General features: G+C 34.5%; 1 protein-coding gene across 4 annotated transcripts in view; it reads right to left on the bottom strand.

The window, feature by feature from the left end:
* Positions 1-21,335, bottom strand: part of DIAPH2 (diaphanous related formin 2) — a 760,781-nt gene that overhangs the window by 364,527 nt on the left and 374,919 nt on the right. For all 4 annotated transcript variants that reach the window (XM_056124107.1, XM_056124108.1, XM_056124106.1 and 1 more), the window contains one exon: positions 19,573-19,812. In XM_056124107.1, the coding sequence (XP_055980082.1) occupies positions 19,573-19,812 (240 nt within the window). The remainder of the gene's footprint in view (positions 1-19,572; positions 19,813-21,335) is intronic.

The following is a 21,335-nucleotide window of genomic DNA, read 5'->3' on the forward strand; positions in this document are numbered from 1 at the left end:
TGAAACCAGATTCAATCCCCAACTTCTTGAGTAGCGTTAGGAGTTATTCCTAAGCACAGTGAGATATGGCCCCCAAACAAACAAAGAAGCAAGCAAATTAATAAAATCCATAAATAGACTATAACACTAGAAATGTGCTCATATGTCAGTGTTGTAAGTTATTTAATAGTTGAACTTCCAGCATATACTTGTAAGTACTTAACTTTTAAACTAATATTTCTCTTTCTTTTAATTGAAAATCTTTTTTAAATCTATTCATGTAATTAAAGAATTTTAATGATACCAGTGATTACTTTTTAAGATGATAAATAAGACATGGCATTCTAGTTAAGTCATAATTTTAGTTTGTGAAAATCAGAAAGAGCTATGGACAGAGTATCCCTGTGCTTTTTAATAATTATGATATGTCCTTAAAAGCTCGATGAGATGCATCCAGATGACTCTCTTGCAAAGTTGAACAACAGTTTAGTTGTGATTGGAGGCAAAGCTTCAAACTTATATATAGTATTTATTTTTCAAAAAGTCTCAAACAGGGCCTGGAGTGATAGCACAGCAGGTAGGGTGTTTGCCTTGGACGCGGCCGACCCTGGTCTGATTCCCAGTATCCCATACTGTCCCCTGAGTACCGCCAGGGATAATTCCTGAGTGCAGAACCAGGAGTGATCCCTGTACATCGCTGGGTGTGACCCGAAAAAAAAAAAAGGTCTCAAACAGAGTTGATTTTAATGTCTAATGTTCCAAACTGATGTTCAAATCATGACAAATATGTCAACTTTTAGTACTCTTTCTATAAGTGTATGACTCTAAGGTCAATTATTTAAGGGGAGATAATTTTTACATTTAAAAGGTATTCACTTCATAGTACTGTGCCTCTTGTCTCTTACATTGCCTCTATAACATTCACATATTTTAGACATTCTGTTGTTTTTCTTTCAGGACAAACTTTATTTATCAGTGTCATCAGAGAGCTAAGTATATTAACCATCAACAGTATTTAGTGAATAAATTATTCCTACTCATGAGCTAGATGTATATATATACATGTTTTGGAGTAGAAAAAAAAAGTAATCAAATCTGAGTATGTGCAAAATCAAATAAGTGTTTGAGTTCATCATTAAAAAATAAAATTTACTTCCACTTTTTATCTGGTTAAGTGAAAATATGTCATTTTACATTAACATCAAACATTCTAATAATACATACCCAGATTGTCAAAAATGTCACTGGTGGAGGTACTGTTAACTGTTTCATGTTTGTCTTCAGTAAATTCTAGTAAAGTTGAGCATCCCTGCCTATATTCTCTCTATCTTTAAATATCAGGAACAGCAATTAGGCAATAGAATGAGACTGTTATACAAGATGCAAAAAGATGAATAAAATTCTGACTCTGTAATGCCTTATCATATACATATTTTGAAATACTGAAACTCCCCAAACCATTCTAGAAATTGGAAATGTTTGAAAAAGATAAAAGGACTTTCTATTATTTGAAAACTCTAGTTATAAATGTACTTTTATTCTTTTATGTTTTTATTATTCTATTATCTGGAAAATGTTAGATATATAATGATTAATAACTAGTCTTATTAATTATACATAACTAATGCTTAAAAACTTTCTGAAAGGGTACATGATTAAAAACAAAATAATACCTGATTATATCACATATAATGATAATTTGCTTTTCTGATGAATATGAATATTATATATTTGTGGAAGTACACACCCAGCTGTGCTCAGGGACGACTGTCTGGGAGAACAAAATTCCTGGGATTGAACTCTGGTTTTCTGTACACAAAACACATGTTCCAATCCCTTAAACTGCTTTCTTGTTCTATGAATTATACTATGAAAGATAAAATACATTTGATATGTTAAACACATTTCTAAAATTTAAGTTAGGCATAGGGCAGACGTTCGAATGGGTCATCGCCGCCACGGGGGGCGTGCGATCGGCCCGAGGTTATCTAGAGTCACAAAGAAGTTGATAGGGCAGACGTTCGAATGAACATTAGGCATACAAAAAGTATATGGATAACTAATTGTCATGTAAGGTATTTTTTAAAATTTCAAGTATATTCATTTAAGCCCCCAAATCTTCAGAATTGACTCTGGTTCTGAAGGCAGGCTTTTTGAGCAAAAGAAAAAAAAAATCAACACATAGCCAGAGAGCCTCAGACAACAATGTTTTAATCTTCTATGGGAGTCACACTCAATTTTTCTGTGAGGACCCCTTGGGTAGGTAATTTTCCCTTCTGCTGAGAGTTAAGCTTATTTTTTTCTTACTTTGTCCTCAGTCAAAAATGAAAATATACTTACTATCCTTTGTGTCCTTCCACAAATTGAAATTTCCCATCTTGTGTGTCCTGTTCTTTAGAGCAAATTATTTAATTTCCTTAACCTCTCCACACAGATTTGTTTTTAGTATTTGAATTTGTCAAGATAATTTCTATCCATTTAAATTTTCTATTGCTAAGACTTCCCTCATCTGCTAAAAAGGCAATCAGAATTTTAGATTTTGCAAATAAAGTCATTTAAGAGCAGACATTTATCTTTTACTTCTGTTCTTTAGTCTGGTTATATCTGCTTTAACTTATCACTTTAAGCATCTTCTCCTGTTTGACATACTTCCCCACCCCCAACTTTAACCCTTACCTTCCATTTAAATCCCCAGTCCTAAGTCAAGACAATCCACCGAAATATGTTCTATCTGAAGACTGCTCTGTCTCAGGACTAATTAAGTTAGTCTTTTCCATGTTACTTATCTGTAAGCATGTCAACATAGTAGTTTTTTTTCCATTCAATCTGAGCTATTTCATAACAAAGACCCTACTTTAACACTGGCTTTTCCCATTATACCTAGGAAAACTCAGTGACAACTAGGCAGTCAGTAAAAAGGTTCTATGGAGACTTTTCTCCATTTAAACTTTGATTTGCATGAGCTACAGAATGACACATCTCAGTTTTCTTATTTATAAAATAGTCATTAGATTATGACTCATGTACATATACTTATACTACTGAAAAAAACATATTATCCTGATGATGATCATTATGTCTATTAGAAGTAATGACAACTTACTTCAGCATCCAATTTTCATACAGGTCAAATCATTTCCATAATCTAAAATCCCTGTCTTTATTTATTATCCCTGCCCATATCCTTCAGCCACTCTGAATGACTTCCATACTGTTGTGCATTATGGCAAATCTGAATTTTTCATAAATATTCACTTAAATTTTTGAATAACAAATTATAGTTGCACACATCATTTTTTATTGTTTTAAAGTCTAAAATCGATAATTATTTTCACTCTTCCTAATTTAGTACTGATGTATACTGATTTGAAGGATAAAAATGCCTTGACCCAGCTACAGAGATCAGATCACAAAAGGTACAAAGAAAGGAAAAGAGAGGAAGGTAGGAAGCAAGGTCCTTGGCTATCACACAAATAAAATCTAATACTGTATCTCCAAATAGCTTCCCATTTGGAACTGATGATCAAGAGTGAGAATATATTTAGGTCCCTAACATTACATACATTATGAAAACTGTTGGGTTTTATGCTACTACCAAAGCTGACCTCACATTATACCACCAAATTGGCATATAAAAGAATCAGAATTAATAAACAAGCAAATGATCCAGTCAACTTCAGCACATTGTTCTTTGCAATAAATAAGAAAAAATGTACAGGGAAAACATCAGGTGTATATGTATACATTACAGGAGAATATGAATTTATCACATACAAACATGATATTCATGTTAATAAGAAAATTGTAATGGTGTGACTAGTATAGTAAAAAGACTCAGGACACATGTAAGTAGGTCGACAAAGAGTACATTGAAAGGCTAACATACTCCAAGGAAAAGCCCTTCATATATTTCCCTTCCCCACCCCAGGATTTATATAATAAAATGAGCAAACAATATGCCCCATACTCAGAAAAAACAAAATTGAACTATATCTATGTCACATAAGGTAAAGTTCTGAAAGAAATCTAACATAACGCACATCGATAATCGATTATCCTTAGAAAAAAAGGCATAACAAAATAGAGTGAAGAAATATGATTTCATTATTGGAATAAATGCACCTAAATTATTGATATGAACAAAAATTCATTTCTATTAGCAAAGACCTCTACTTATGACTTATTTTTCTCTTATTTGTATATTTATAAAATGGTTAATACTGAAGCCATCACAAATGCTACATTATACGTATCTAGTAATTACTATAATCTGTCAATCTTAATGCATTATATAAATTCTATTGTTAAAGACCTTTATTTAAACAAAATTAAGGGATGTTTGCAAATCATTGCTTTCTTCAGCTACAACATAAGTTACATAGTTGAGAAACATAATGCACATTTAAGGACTGTAATGATAAGATATTAGTTGTATACTAACAACTACGCATGCTTTTTGTCTTCCTATTACTTTTATCCATTTACTGATTTAATTTATTTACTGATTTGGTGACTACACCCAGTAGTAATCAGAACACAAAGGGATCACTTCTAGCAAGTCTCAGGGGATCATATTAGTGCCTGAGAATTGAACCTGGGTAAGCCAAGAGCAAGCCCTACTCAGGCACGTTAATATTTTATTTAAACACTACTACATTATTGGATATAATATTACAGGTATAAGGTAAGGTAAAGGCCCTCCCGTTGATCGTCGATTTGCTCGAGCGGGCCCAGTAACGTCTCCATTGGAGACTTTGTTGTTACTGTGTCTGGCATATCGAATACTCTCGGTAGCTTGCCGGGCTCTCCGAGAGGGGCGGAGGAATCGAACTCGGGTCGGTCATGTTGGCTGCTTGTAAGGCAAAAGCCCTACCCGCTGTGTATATTCTTGTATATGCTACAATTTAATATAATATCACAATTTACCCACAGTTTTTTTTCAATCTTCTACCATTTGAAGAAATAGAGTATTTTCCTATGAATTTTCTAGAAGTTGTCAGAATTTTGTGCTTACAGTTTCTCTCAAAGATTTTTCTTGGGGAGAAGACAATTTCAATATAAGTTTTCCTGGCCTTAGTTCTAACTATGTCATCAAAAATGCCTTTCTGGGTCCTACATGACTAGGGCTGACAATGAGTCTGCTAAATTTGTTTTCCAGTGAGAAACTGTCTTAATTCTTTATGTCAACCTAATTGTGCCCCTTTTGCACTCAATTTTGGTATACAATTTATTTTGTGTAAAAGATCAAGTAATACAAGACTTTTTACTTGTCTACTTAATATAGTCTAACAACCTGTGAAAAGAAAACTTAAACTTGAAAACATGACAACATTTAACGGCACAAAATTCCTCTCAACTGCCACCTCAGGACCAATTGAGCATTCTTTCATTTCTCAGAGTGGACAAATACTGCTTTTTCTGTTCTTACTGCTTTTTTTCGTTTTTGCTCTATTTCTTTAAGGAGAATTACTCATTAGCTTTAACATCAAGTATTCAAGCCCAGCGGCAAATCAAGATTTGCCAAATCAAGTACTTATTTTAAAAATATCAAAATAACTATCAAAATGTGTATATATTTTTAAAAAAAAGCAAGTCCAGCTCTTTCAGATACTTTTAGTTAATCAACCTGGTATATTGGTAATCAACCTAGAGTAGGCTCACCAAATAGAAGTTCTGATAATAGTTTTAACAGATACTGAATTATTTTAAATTAGCACAGAGATTAGTAGAACCATGAATATTGCTAATGACTTACATGGGTACTCAGAAATGTATAGTTTTTTAAAACTGTTGACTTTTATTGCCATGTGTTTAATTATAAAATCTGTTTTAAAATATAAAGTCAAAATGCAAGTGGAATTTTATTTTCTACATATAACCTTAAAAATTACAACCACTATTAAAAGTACAAAGAACTGCTCTTGTTATAGATATATATTTTGAATTAATAGCTTTTGTAGATTTAATGACATTTATGTATGGAGTAAAAAACTAGTGGTTAATCTTGTGATTTTAACAATTTAAGGAAACTTCAATATTTCAAGTAAATGGTTAAACCATAATTAGAATTCAGTATTAAGGAGCAGCTATTTAAGAGTGAAGCAAGCAACAACACTGATGTTTAACTACATCTGGATGCATTTATACTATATGTTATTCTACAATATTTATAGACTTTAACTGCATTTTTGTGCTGGTTTGAATTGAATTTGTGTGAATTATTACTGCTAATATTGCAAATGATGCATCTGTGAAGATTTTAAGTTGGAGAAAAATTGCGATTTTATTCATTTTAACTGTACTTATATGGAATTCTGTAAGATCATGCTTTTATTTGCAAATATTATCACTGTCCAGCTCCAAAATTCATTCATCATACCATACAGAAACTCAGAGTTAATTAGACAAGCACCACTAAACCACCCTTGCATCTAGAAACCAACCACTACTCTACTTTGTATTATTTGATTATTTTAGGTACTAATGTAAGTGGAATAATTATTTGTCTTTCTATTTCTGACATATTTCACTTAGTAAATTGTCTTCACAAACAGAAACATACTGTAGAATGTCATAATTTCACTTTGAAAAGATGATTAATACTCCACTGTTTGTATATGCCACATTTTATTTGTCCATTACTGATCATCCATATTTTTAAAGTTTCTACATTGGAGCTACTGTGAATATGCAATGAATATTACCATAGAAATACCTATTCAAGCCCTTGTTTTTAATTCTGTTTATGTCATACCCAGAAGAGGAAAGCTGTATCATATGGCAATGCCACATTTTTAAGAAACCACTACAATGTATACTATTTTACATTCACATAAGGAATGTTCCAATTACTCCACATTTTTCTTGCCAAAAATTTTTCACTCTCCATTTAAAAAAATAGCAGCTGTTCTAGTAGTGATTGGATATCATTGTGATTGCTGCATATGTTACACAACTACATACAAATAAAAAACAAATAGAAAACAAATTGTCTACCGTTGCCTTTTTGGCAGATCTGAGTATTGGGGTAAAATCCCAAATACTAATGGTGTGTCTGGTGTCAAAATATTGAATGTAATCAAAGTAGAGAGAGTAATGTGGAAATCATCTGCCCTGCAGGTAGAGGGAGGGTGCAGGATTCGGGTATACTGGGGTTTTTGTGGTAGAGAATGGGCAATGGTATGGGTGTTTCATTGTATGACCGAGACTTAAACCAGAAAGCTTTGTAACTTCTCTCACAGTAATTTAACAAATAAAATTATAAAAAAATGAAAAAAAAGTAAGGTGGAGTTCATTCCCAATTCAATCAGCCAAATCAGTGGCTGAATAAATATCAGTACTCTTACATAAAAAATATATGACATTAAAGATAGTTAGTAGGAACTTATGAGAAACAATTTTAAAGATATTCTTACTATAGTATAAAAGGGAAAAGAGCAATCTTGGGATGCAGGATTTATTAGCAAATAAAATAAAAATAAATGGATATCAAAGCTTTGGGATGGTTTCAATGACAATTAGGCAAAAGCAAACAATTAAGAAATTATTTGAAAGAATGATGGAAAGGTGGGTACTGTGTATTTCATTTCTAACTTATTATGATAATTTTATTCTGTGTTACTGTCTAACAGATTTTATTACTATGTGGTTATTTAACGAAAACTGAAGCAAAATTAATTATTTTTTGAGTGTGCTACTATATGAATGCCATATCGCTTACCCTGTAACATCCTTACTATTTCCAACCATATTTCTTGATTTGGTGTTATATTTTATTGCTCTTCAACTCTGCAAATCATCTAGCACAGATTTCCACAGAAAGAGCTCAGTACGTGGTCAACTAATTACCCTATATCTCTATATAAATCGTTCTTTTATTACTTAAAATAGACTTCCTTCTGCAGTCATCAGCTCACACTCTTGAAATAAAGCCTTGTCTTCATTAGTATGGCTTGGTTTGGCAGGGTATTCATTAGTAAGATAACAGGTCACAATAGCTGAGTTGGCTGTGATTTTTTTTTTGGTCAGTGCATGAAGATAAAAATTTAATAATAAAATGTATTAAAATGTCTATTTCCTATAAGTTTCTATAATGAATCATAAACCAAGCTATTATGAATTATCTAGCTCACCATAGCTTCACATAGAAATATATAGAACATTTTAAGTCTTAAGGGGGAGTAAAAATAATGAGCATGGCTTGATGATTCTTACTCTGCATTTTTGAATGCCCCTTGCAATTTTTCTTCTTTTTTTATGAAAGCAGTCATTATTAACAATACTATTCAAGTCTGTAGCAAATTACATTTACTACTATTCTCTAGAAAATTTAACAAAGTGAATGTTAGGGGAACGTTATGTTTTCACAAAAATCAGTTTTGTAAATGTGACAGTATAGAAAAATATAGGGAACTTCTGATAAAGACAAGTATAGGGTTTAAAGGATTAACTGGATAATCTGTACTAGTTAATATAAAGGATATTTCAACTTAGAGAAAAACGTTTTTCTAAGCTCATGGGACCTTTGTATTTTTAAGAAACAAATAGGAAAGAATAGGTGTAATTTGATATTATTTCCAATTAGACAAAGTTTTCAAAAAAGATTTTCTTACAGATATACCGTCATAATTATGCCAATAAGAAGCTCATCTACAAAACTAGTTAATTCCTATGCCCAACTTAATTATATATCTTTACCTGTGCTGATACAGCAATTAACCTCTTTCCCACTCAGTTCTGCAATGTAGACTACATAGAATACGGATGTCACCACGTACCTGCACATTTATATGAATATGGAAAGTGTATGACCAATAAGAAAAATATCATCTTGGATTGAAAAAAAAAACCCAGACATGTACACTACCTTCTTTAAATGCCTGTTCAATTTAAGAAGTCAATTTGCATATGCAAAACATATGGAGACATATGGGTCTGAGAAATAGTACAGCATGTCCGGTGCTTTTGTTTCACTCAGACAACACAGATTCAATCCCTGGGACCCCAAATGGTCTGCCAAGCCTGCAATGCATGATTCCAGAGTGCAGAATCAGGAGTAATCCCTGAACACAGCTGGATGTGGCCCCCAGATCAAACAAACACAGAAACAAAAAAAAGTACAGAGAAAGATAATGTGATTAGTTATCCTGCAACTTAAAAGAGGGAAAAAATAAGTGATTTTCTAACTGGAAGACAATCAGTAAATCACAAAGATTAAACAATCAAGAAATCATGACTCTGTCTCCAACACCAATAGGTCTATGTTTTAAATAAAAGAAACATGAAGAAGAATTCAATGCTTTATTTAGATTTAAACATGGCAGAACCTGGCAAGCTACTTGTGGTGTATTCGATATGCCAAAAACAGTAAGAATAACGCGCCTCATTCCCTTGACCCTGAAAGAGCCTCCAATACGGCAGTGTTGGGAAATATGAGGAAGGAGAGGCTGCTAAAATCTCAGGGCTGGGAAAAAGGAGACATTACTGGCACCTGCTTGAGTAAATCGATGAACAACGGCATGACAGTGATAAAGTGATACAGCGATTCAGAAATAAATACCATGAAGGACAAGATTTTGAATTAGATTTCTGAAATGGTATCAAAAATATGGGTTCCTGGGCAAATTAGAAAACTAAAACAAACTTGTAGGATTCCTATTACCCTTCTTTCACAAAACATATGCACTGAATGAAAGTACATATTTTAGGATATGTAATGAGTAACAAATGGGGATAAAAATACCTTTTACAAAGATTGCTTATTAAAAACAAAGTGTGCTAGAGGACAAAGAAGGAATGGTGCTTGCTTTGCATGTAGCTGATCCAAGTACAATCCCCAGCACCACCTAGGATCTCCCAAGCATCACCTGAGGTGGTCCCTGAATGTAGAATTTAGAATAAACCCTGAGCAATGCCAGATGTGAACTCAAAATAAATCAATCCAAAATAAGAATTTTGATAGCGTAGGGCCAGAGCAATAGCATAGCAATTAGCGCTTTGCCTTGCATGTGGCAGACCTGGGTTTGGTTCCTCCCCTGCCTCTCAGAGAGTCAAGCAAGCTACCAAGAGTATTCCGCCCGCATGGCAAAGCCTGGCAAGCTATCCATGACATATTTGATATGCCAAAAACAGTAACAAAAAGACTCACAATGGAGACGTTACTGATGCCCACTTGAGAAAATCCATGAACAATGGGAGGACAGTGCTACTAGAAATTTAAATACTATATGCTATAATTTAAGTAATAACTCCATAATTTTGGGATACTGACTTATATGAAGACCTATAGGAAATAAATCCTATTATACAATTTAGAAACTGAATCAAAAATGCTATAACTGGCATAGGACCACGAAGAACAGTATCTTTAAGCTCAAGAATCTATCCAGAGCTTTTCAATAATGGGAGTCCATTAAACACAATACAATAGAAGACAATGGAGTTAAATAAAGCTCAACCATCAAATAAGCTGAACAAAGAAAACCATTTGAAATCAAGAATTATACTCCCTAGGTCATTCTGTGGTCCTTAGTTATTTCAGAGGTCAAAAACAGAAAATGTTCTTGCTTAAACAGAAATGTTCTTGCTTGAATAGAAATGTTCATGTCTACGAGACATGAATTATGAACAGATGTTATGGTATGTAAAACACATATCACATTTTAAAACACATCATAACAAAAACAACCTTCTCTGTATTTGCATTGGACTTATATATCACTCTGTAGAACAAAAAACTACAAGATTAAAACTGAAAAAAATTTACTTTAAATAATTTTAAATAACTTTAAATAAAAAATCAAAAAAATAACTTTAAATTTCCTTGGAGCAAGGAAAGCCTTTTCAACAACTGGTGCCGGGAACACTGGGCAACTACATACAAAAATAAATTCTCAGACCTCTCTCTAATGCCAGGATCAAAAGTCAAATCAAAATGGTTCAAAACCTCAGTATCAGATCTGAATTCATAAGGTACATGGGGGAAAGAGTAGGCAGAATTCTCCATGACATTGAAGCAAAGGACATCTTCAAAGATGAAACACCACTGACCCAGCATGTAGAAGCAAAGACAAACAAAAGGGGCTACATAAAACTAAGAAACTAGTGTACCTCAAAAGAAATGGTGACTAAGATATAGAGAAGACTAGTGGAATAGAAAAAAATATTTACCCAAACCATCAGAGAAAGGGTTAATAGTCAAGGTATATAAGGTACTGGTAGAACATCACAAGACAAAACCTCATCAAACCACATAAAAAATAGAAAGTATGAACAGAAATTTCCTCAAAGAAGAAATACAAGTGGCCAAAAAGGATGTGAAAAAATGCTCTGCATCATGAATCATCACAAAAACGCATATGAAAATAACAATAAGATATCATCTCACACCACAGAGACTGGCACACATAGAAATGAACAAAAAGAAACAATGCTGGTATGGATGTAGGAATGAAGGGACTCTCATTCATTGTTGGTGGGACAATCGAGTGGTCCAGCCATTTGGAAAACAATATGGGCATTCCTCAAAAAAATAAGAAATTGTGCTTCCACAAATCCAACAAAACTACTTCTGGGAACATACTCTGGGGTCCCAAAAAGACACTGCAGAAAAGCAATCTTCACGTCTACCTTTATTACAGCACTATTCACAACAGCTAGAAACTGGAAACAACCAAAGTGTCCCATGACAGTTGAATGGATAAAAAGAAACCATGGAATAACTACACCATAGAAAACTACACAGTAACCAGGTAAAATGAAGTCACGAAATTCACTACTGAATGGATGGACATGGAAAGTATCATGCCGAATGGAGTCAGTAGGAGGGGGTGAGACATAGAATGACTGCACTCATTTGTGAGATATAAAAAAAAACATATAGTACGGGACTAATACCCAAGAACAGTTGAAACAAGGGCGAGGAAGATTGGTCCATGGTTGGAAGCCTACATCAAGTGCTGGGAAAGAAGCCAGTTGGTATAGAGATGGGACCACTATAACAATGATAGTTGGAAAAGATCACTCTGCATAAGAACTGCTGGCTGAAAATAGATGGGGTAACAAACATGATAACCTCTCAGTACCTGTATTGCAGACCATAATGCCCAAAAGAAAAAGAGGGGGGGAGAGTGTGACAGGCTTGGGGAGAGGTAGGAAAAGAGGGGGGAGGGGGGTGGTTGTGGGAGGGAATCTATGGAAATTGGTAGTAAGAAATGTACACAGGTGGAGGGATGAGTGTTGGAACACTGTATGACTGAAACTCAACCATAAACAGCTTAGTAACTGTGTATCTCAAGGGGCTTCAATTTAAATAAATCACTATCACTATCACCTCTTGGTTCATCGATTTGTTTGAGTAGGCGCCGGTAATGTCTCCATTCGTCCCTCTCACATGCTAGTGTAGCCTGATGGCATATCGGGGGCTCTTTCAGGGTCAGGGGAATGAGGATCATCATTGTTACTGTTTTTGGCATATCGAGTATGCCACAGGTAGTGTGCTAGGCTCTCAGTAGCTTGCTGGGCTCTCTGGGAGGGATGAAGGCTTTTGGGGCAGCCTCTAATCACCTTTACAGGTGTATTTAAATAAATTTATTTATTATTTAATAATAAATGAATAAATATAGCACCATGTAAGACAAAGTCTGAAGGCCCCAAAAAGAGAAAAATAGATTGAAACAGGGCCAAACACTTTATCTACTCTGCACTTGACAGAAATATCATACATATAATTTTTCAAAAGACTTTATATTTCTCAAATCACATTTCTTTGCAGCAGAGTATCAATAATATTTCCCAATTCCTAGTAATGCTATGCATTGTTTGATAGGAAAACATATTTTAGTAAATCAAGAGTCATCCAATTCTAAAGATAGCTTTATCCACTAAAGTTATCTAATGGGTCCCAGAAATAGTTGGATTCTAATTCTAATTCGGATACTGCATCATTTTAATCAGTTCTCTGAAGAAGAGATGCAATTTCTGCAGTATTGAGAACAAAGGCTGACTTAGATCAAACTTTTATTTTATACAATTGTATAAATGTGCTTCACAAAGTATGCGATATGAGACCTAGGTGGGTGCTTAAATGATCCAAAGAACCAGTGGTAGCTACCAATGCAATGGGTACTTTCTGTTGCTTTACAGATTTTTGAAGTGGGGGAAACTCAATGATATTTTTTTAATCTGAAGAAGTTGACAGTATGTCAATATATTCTGGAATCTCTAGTCTAAAAATATCTAAGTGGCATTACTATAATAATTTAGACTAGATATTATATTGGTATCAAAACATATAGGTTCTACTGCCTGAATAATTTAAAACATATTCAGGAAGAAAAACTTTCTATCAATATGCTCTTAGTTACTTTGACCTGGATATTAAATTTATAAATTAATAATAGACCTCCATTTTATAAGGTATCAAAGAATGAATGAGATAATAAGATGTCGCCCACACGGCAGAGTCTGGCAAACTCCCTGTGGAGGACCCAATATGCCAAATACCAGTAACAATGATGGGTCTCATTCTCCTAACCCTGAAAGAGCCTTGAATATGGCACTTTTCAAAAAATCTCAGGGCTAGGACGAAGGAAACTTTACTAGGGCCTGTTCACAGCAATCGATGAACAACAGTATGGTCGTGATCGTGATCAAAGAATGAAGAAAATGCATATTATTGAAATAATTTTTAAGAACTCCTCTGTAATTAGTTCTGTAATGAGTCCTTAAAATTAATCTTGGATAACCAAAAAACTCCTAGAAACAATAGACTCATATAGTAAAGTTGCAGGCTATAAAATCAATACCCAAAAGTCCATGGCAAACAGTGAGAGAGAAGAAAGCAAAATGAAAAAAACAATCCCGTTCACAATTGTGCCCCAGAAAATCAAGTACTTAGGAATCAGCTTAACTAAGGAAGTAAAGGACCTGTACAAAGAAAACTACAAAACGCTACTTCAGGAAATAAAAGAGGACATGAGGAAATGGAAAGATATCCCCTGCTCATGGGTTGGGAGACTTAACATTGTCAAAATGGCAATACTACCGAAAGCATTGTATAAATTCAATGCAATCCCTATAAGGATACCCATGACATTCTTCAAAGAAATGGAGAAAACACTCCTGAAATTTATATGGAACAATAAGCCCCCACGAATAGCTAAAGCAATTCTTGGGAAAAAGAAAATGGGAGGAATAAACCTCCCGAACTTCAAACTGTACTACAAAGCAGTAATAATTAAAACAGCATGGTACTGGAACAAAGGCAGAACTGCAGACCAATGGAACAGGGTTGAATACACTGACATCTCCCCTCAATCATATGATCATCTAATCTTTGATAAAGGTGCAAGTAATGTGAAGTGGAGTAAGGAAAGCCTCTTTAACAAATTGTGCTGGCATCACTGGACGGCTACATGCAAAAAAATGGGCTCAGAACTCTGCCTAACACCAAGTACAAAAGTAAGATCAAAATGGATTAAAGACCTCAACATCAGACCAGAAAACATAAGGTACATTGAAGACAAAGTTGGCAAAACCCTCCATGACACTGAAGCTAATGGTATCTTCAAAGATGCCACGCCACTGACTGAGCAAGTGAAAACAGAGATAGATAAATGGGACTATCTTAAACTAAGAAGCTTCTGCACCTCCAAAGAAACAGTGACCAAAATGCAAAGACAGTCTACAGAATGGGAAAGGATATTCGCCGAATACACATCTGACAAGGGGTTGATATCCAGGATATACAAAATACTGGTTAAACTCCACAAGAAGAAAACATCCAATCCCATCCAAAAATGGGGCAATGAAATGAACAGAAAGTTTCTCAAAGGAGAAATCTGAATGGAAAAAAAGCACATGAGAAAATGCTCTACATCATTAGTCATCAGGGAGATGCAGATCAAAACCACAATGAGATACCATCTCACACCTCAGAGACTGGCCCACATTCAAAAGAACAAAAGCAACCAATGCTGGCGTGGATGTGGCGAGAAAGGGACACTCCTTCACTGTTGGTGGGAATGTCCACTGGTTCAGCCCTTCTGGAAAACAGTATGGACGATTCTCAAAAAATTAGAAATTGACCTCCCATTTCACCCAGCAATACCACTCCTGGGAATATATCCCAGAGAGGCAAAAATGTATAGTCGAAGTGACATCTGCACTTGTTAGTTCATTGCAGCACTCTTTACAATAGCCAGAAACTGGAAGAAACCTGAATGCCCAAGAATAGATGACTGGTTAAAGAAACTTTGATACATCTACACAATGGAGTACTATGTAGCTGTTAGAAAAGATGAAGTCATGAAATTTACATACAAGTGGTACAACATGGAAAGTATCATGCTAAGCGAAATGAGTCAGAAAGAGAGGGATAGAGATAGAAAGATTGCATTCATCTGGGGGATATAAAGTAACAAAATATGAGATTAATACCCAAGAATAGCTGAGATCAGCACCAGGAGGATTACTCCATAGCTTAGTGGCCAGTCGGGCATTCTAGAGGAAAGGGCAGCTCAGATAGAGAAGGGAATACCAAATAAAGGGTGTTTGGAGGATCCTCCCAGGAGGGGAGATGCATGTCGAAAGTAGACTATGGACTGAACATGTTTGCCACTCAATGCCTCTTTTGCAGACCACAACACCCAAAAGGAGAGAGAGAACACAGGGTATTGCCCTGCCACAGTGGCAGGGGGGTATGGGGGGATAGGGGTGGGGAGGATATTATCCATGGTGGTGGAAAATGGGCACTGATGGAGGGATGGGTATCTGATCATTGTATAATCAAACCCAAGCACAAAAAATTGTAAATCTACAACTGTACCTCATGGTGTTTCACTAATAAAAAAAATTAAAAAATATAAAATAAAATAAAAAAATTAATCTTGGATAGCCAAACTCTGTCACAATACAACAAGACACAGTGTGTTTCAAAGTTTAGGATGAAATCTATAATTGAGAATAAGTTAGAAATTCATCAGTTTTTTTAAACTTAGAAAAATTACATAAACATACTAGATTTGAGTTTTAAAATTTGCAATAGGGGATAGATAATAATTATGTAATTGTAAGCCACTGTGTATCTTAGAACAGGGAAAAATATCTGACATTCCAAATGGAAAATAATCAATAAACCCCATGGAATACAAAATCAAATAACTATGAGTCTATGTCTCCTACTTCCAAGGTTTATGTTTAAGAAAAGAAACTCGACGAAATAGTGCTTTATGATATTTTAGAGGTCCTATTTGTAGAGTACCTTTCATAAAGTCAATAGTGGTCATTTTCCAAAAATATCTATGGTATTAAATAAATAAACTCATTTATTACTTCAACAATATTTGAGGTGAAGTCAGGATTTGTGTTTATGAAAACAAGCAATGTTTACAACTTTACAAATAATTCAGAGAAAAAGATTATGATCACAGAGTCAATTCTCAGGACTCCGTGGTCCCTCAAGCACCATTGGCTATACGCCTGGAGGCCCTCAAGCATTTGTCGATATTTAGGCAAGGTGGTCAAGTTTTCCGGCAACATAAGGCCTGAGGAAATTATATAACTTTTTTTAATTAAATTTTTTATTTAGAAAAAAATTTATTTAGATACTTTGATTCACAAAGTTATTTACATTAGGGTTCCTGGCATCCAATGTCCCCACATCCAATCTCACTATCACATCCTTCTATTAATGGCCCAAGGTTCACTACAACCATCCAACGTATCTTCTTGAAATATGCCACTATACGTTTAATTATTGTATTTTAGGACTCCTGCTTTCAATAATATTGGCTCTAGTGGTTTAGATATATAAAGATTCCTTACCTCTATACTAAAGACAAGCCTAAGGTCCCTGGCCCTTGCCACTATGTTACTCCCAGGCCCTCCTCTTCTTGCTTCACCTTTGCATTTCTCTCCTTCATTAGCATTTTTGTTTCTGTAATCTAGAGTCAATGTTCTGCCCACCTTTGATAGATTCCATTCCCTAGACATGCAATGCATTGAATCACAAACTAGAGTGGCTAGGAATTGCCTTTGGGGACTGAATACCACATGAGAGGACTGATACATTATAATAAAAGAGCAAGTACTTAACAGTATTTCCAGCTAATCAAATATCAGTGGTTTATTCAGCTTCCAAGAGATTATATATTTAAGCTAATGATTTCTACAAATTTCTGTATTTAGACATTCATATAAACTCAGAATCTTTTCTATTCCAGGGATATCCTCTAAATCCAAGACATTAAGAGAATAATACGCATAAGACAAGATATTTATTGACTAATAGAAAGTATCTCCCTCAAATGTTAAATTCAACAAAAATTAGGGAGCAAAGATTTTAAAACACTTCTTTCTCTTTTGGAACACCTACTATTACATAATAGTATTTCCCACAAGATTATTTTTTATTTTATCTGAATTTAGCAAAAATCTTTGTATTGATTCCTTTGAGCATACCTCCAGTGATAGATGTCAGATCAGTGTTGTGTGGAAGAACTTTCATTTGACAGAATGATGACAGGAAGAAGCCTTTCTAAAAAGTGTAAGATGCAACTATAAAATGATATTTGAAATTAATTCAGTACTTTGTTCCCATGTATAAATAATTCATTTAACTTCAAAGAAGTCAGTTTGTGTAATTAAATTGAATAGTTTGAAGTAAAGACATTTTAGGATGTTTTTATTTAAATTAAGAGACTTTTACATGTTTTCAATATGAAGTAAGAATGAGAAAACAGACAGATAAAACAGGAGTTAAGGCACTTGCATTGAAAACACCATCTGTGTGTCCCAGAAAGAGTTAAACATATGTATACAGATTATGAATATTTATAACTATATCTTTATTTATAATATATTTATAATGATCGAAAAAGAATATCTTAAGATTCATCATCTTTGTGTACATTGTATTACACATTCCACTATCTACAAATGTTACAATTTATGAATTATGGCCGTTAGCTCAAATTACCAGGAATAAATAATTATTGTTATATATTAAACTGCTAGTCTATACATGGGCTGGAGCAATAGCACAGTGGGTAGGGCGTTTGCCTAGCACGCGGCCGGCCCGGGTTCAAATCCTTCACTCCTCTCGGAGAGCCAGCAAGCTCCCTGTGACGTATTCGATATGCCACAAGCAGTAACAAGTCTCACAATTTGTTGTGAGACGTTACTAGTACCCGCTCAAGAAAAATGATGAACAACGGGAGGACAATGGACAGTCTATGTATATATAATGCAAACCTATTTAAACAAATAAATTGAAAAATTTCTATCGTGTTCCTGGATTTGGAATTCCCACTATAATACACTTCAAGAAATTAATACGTGCTGTGTGTGTTTGTGGGGGCACAGGTGGTCACACCTGGCTGTACCATAATACACTTCAAGAAATTAATATGTGCTGTGTGTGTGCTTGTGCGGGCGCAGGTGGTCACACCTGGCTGTACCTAGGGCTTATTCTTGGTTCTGTTGCTATGGATTTACTCCCTGCCAGTATTTCTGGGACCATTTAGGTTGCGGTTCAGCCAAAAGCAAGGATAGCACTGGGCCTGCTGTACACTCCAGTTACAAAGAAACTTTTTTGTTTTGTTTGGCGGCAACACCTTGCTTTACTCAGTGCTTTTATCTGACTCAGGATCATTTTTGGCAGGGGACTATATACAGTGAGGGAAACAGGACAAGAGTCAACTACATTCAAGGCAAGCTTACCCACTATACTTACCTTACCTACTATATACTTATTATACTTACTATACTTACTTACCCACTAAACTTTCATTCAAGGAAAGCTTACCCACTATACTTACTGACAATATTGCCTCTCCAGCCCCAAATAGAAATACTTTGCAATGTTTTCACATAAGAAAAAAATTGGGAAAATTGTGTGATGTCAAAGATAGACTGCCTGATCTCTGAGATATTTCAAATCTATATTTCTTATACACCTTCAGCTATGGTATGTCCATTTACATCACCGGGAACATTTGTTTAAATAATATTTGTTTGCTCTAACTCAGAAATAAATATATATGATCATTTTCCAAGTCTCTTTTCTATGTTCACCATTCACAAGAACTGAAATATAAAGAAGCATAGTGATGAATTAGAAAATAGTCAAAGGCTACAAATCTGATAGAATTGATCAATAAAACTGAGTTTACCCACCAACAGTCATAACTAGAGAAGTTCAAATTTTAAAAAATGATGAAATATTTCACAGCCTCAGAATGGCACTAATCAAAAGTATGCAAATAGGCAGAATTAGAGGGGTTGTTGTGGGAGTGCCTTTGGTTCAACTTTTATCATTCCTTAACTCTGTTGTACATGAAACCCCTTAACCCCATCACAAGTAAAAACTTTTATTCTGATCTAAAAACTAAAGTAAGATGTGCTCAGTGTGAGCATTTAGTTTTCTACAAGAATATTTCTAAAAATTACATCCACACATAATTTACATACCGTATAATAAACTTGTCTGAAATATTTCTTGGCTCGTTTATGATTGTACTATTGCTACTTAGAGTGAGTCCTCTCATAGTTAAAAATCATTGTTGCAAATGATCAGTGTAAATGTTACCTTACCTTACAAAGGAAGTTGATCTTAAAACCCAAAGACTGAGCATTTCTTGAGCCAGAGTTCATGTAGTTTCCAACCAAAAGAACTAACTCTAAAAGTCTGTTAAAACTTTCACTTTTTTTCAATTCTTCACAGGCAAGAGTTACTGCTATGATGCTTGGCTTGATGTTGTTCACTTGTTCTTCAAACATGAGCTTGAAAAGAATGCTATTGAGACGTGACTGCAACATTTTCACTGAGCTCATCTGTAAGATTAGAAACAGTCTATCAGAACACATATTTAAAGTTTCTCATTTCCTTTCTCTAGTGAGAATCATTTTATAGATAATACAATAAAATTTTCTCATAAAAGAAATTTTATCTGGGTTTTAATATTGTTTTGTTTGATTTAAATATTCCAAAGATAATATGCATCACAAAACCAGCTGCTCCATTTAGACATAGATTATATCACCCTTATAGCATTAGAAATATTATTGAAGTTAAATAATTGCTATATGCTAACTACATAAATATTTGCTACCAATAACATTCAAATAATCTCAATCCAAACAAACTATACAGCATGATCTACAGAACTGGAAACTAAGGAAATTAGGTGGGGAGAGGAGTTAGAATCCATGGGATAAAAGACAAATCTTGGCAGTGTTTTGGTATAGTTACTCTGAAACTACAAAACAAGTGCAATAACATCATAAACTTGATAGCTGAGTAAAATGTAAACTGATGAAAGAGCAAATAACCGCAAATCATAATGCCCCAAAGTAGAGAGTAAGAAGGAAAGTGCCTGCCATAAAGGCAGTGTGTGGGGTGGGGTGGGGGTGGCTGGAAGGATACTTTGCACATTGTTGGTGGAAACTGTACACTGGGTGTTCGATCATTGTATTACTAAAACTCAATCATGAAAGCTTTGTAACTGTATCTCATGGTGATTCAAAATATAAGTGGAACCACATTTTCTAACCATTTAGACATTATTATGCATATTGATTAGAGTACTAGCTCTGAAAGAAAATTTAATTGTAAAATTAATTCTATTCATAAAACATATTTTCTAAATATGCATGCATCAAATAAGTTTGCCAACTTTAAAAAAGGTTGATGGCAAATAATTAGTTATATTCAAATATATTATTCAAAATTTGAATTAAATTGATTATTTAAGAATTCTGTACTTTTTTCACCTTAGGTTTTAATTTTCTTGAATAGTTCCTAAGACAGATTTTTAGACTATAATTCATGTTTACAAGTCATTTAACTTGTTTTTATACAACACACACACATACACACAAACACACACACACAGGGAAAGAGGTGGCATTAAAGTGAAAAAACAGGGCTGGAGATATAGCACAGCAGGTAGGGAATTTGCCTTGCACGCTGCCGTCCTGGGTTCAATCCCCGGCATCCCATATGGTCCTCCAAGCACCGCCAGGAGTGATTCCTGGGTGCAGAGCCAGGAGTGACCCCTGAGCATTGCTGGGTGTGACCTTAATGAAGGTTTCATAGCAGAAAGGATACAAGTCGAGATGGAAAGAAAACGAAAAGGGGTATGGGATTAATGGAATAGAAAGAACCATTGTTCCCAGGGTCTTCAACTAAGATGTCAAACAGGAAATGCTAGGGAATTCGGCCTTTTGAAATTCTATTACTTCATAGGGAAATCTTTCATTAGTCAACATGATTTCTGAAGTAGGCTGTAAACTATAATGTGTCTAAAAATAGCCCTCTGTATGGCAAAATACATGCATTTAATGATCCTCTAGAA

Source organism: Sorex fumeus, unplaced genomic scaffold, assembly GCF_029834395.1.
Source record: "Sorex fumeus unplaced genomic scaffold, SorFum_2.1 ptg000050l, whole genome shotgun sequence".
NCBI lineage: Eukaryota > Metazoa > Chordata > Mammalia > Eulipotyphla > Soricidae > Sorex > Sorex fumeus.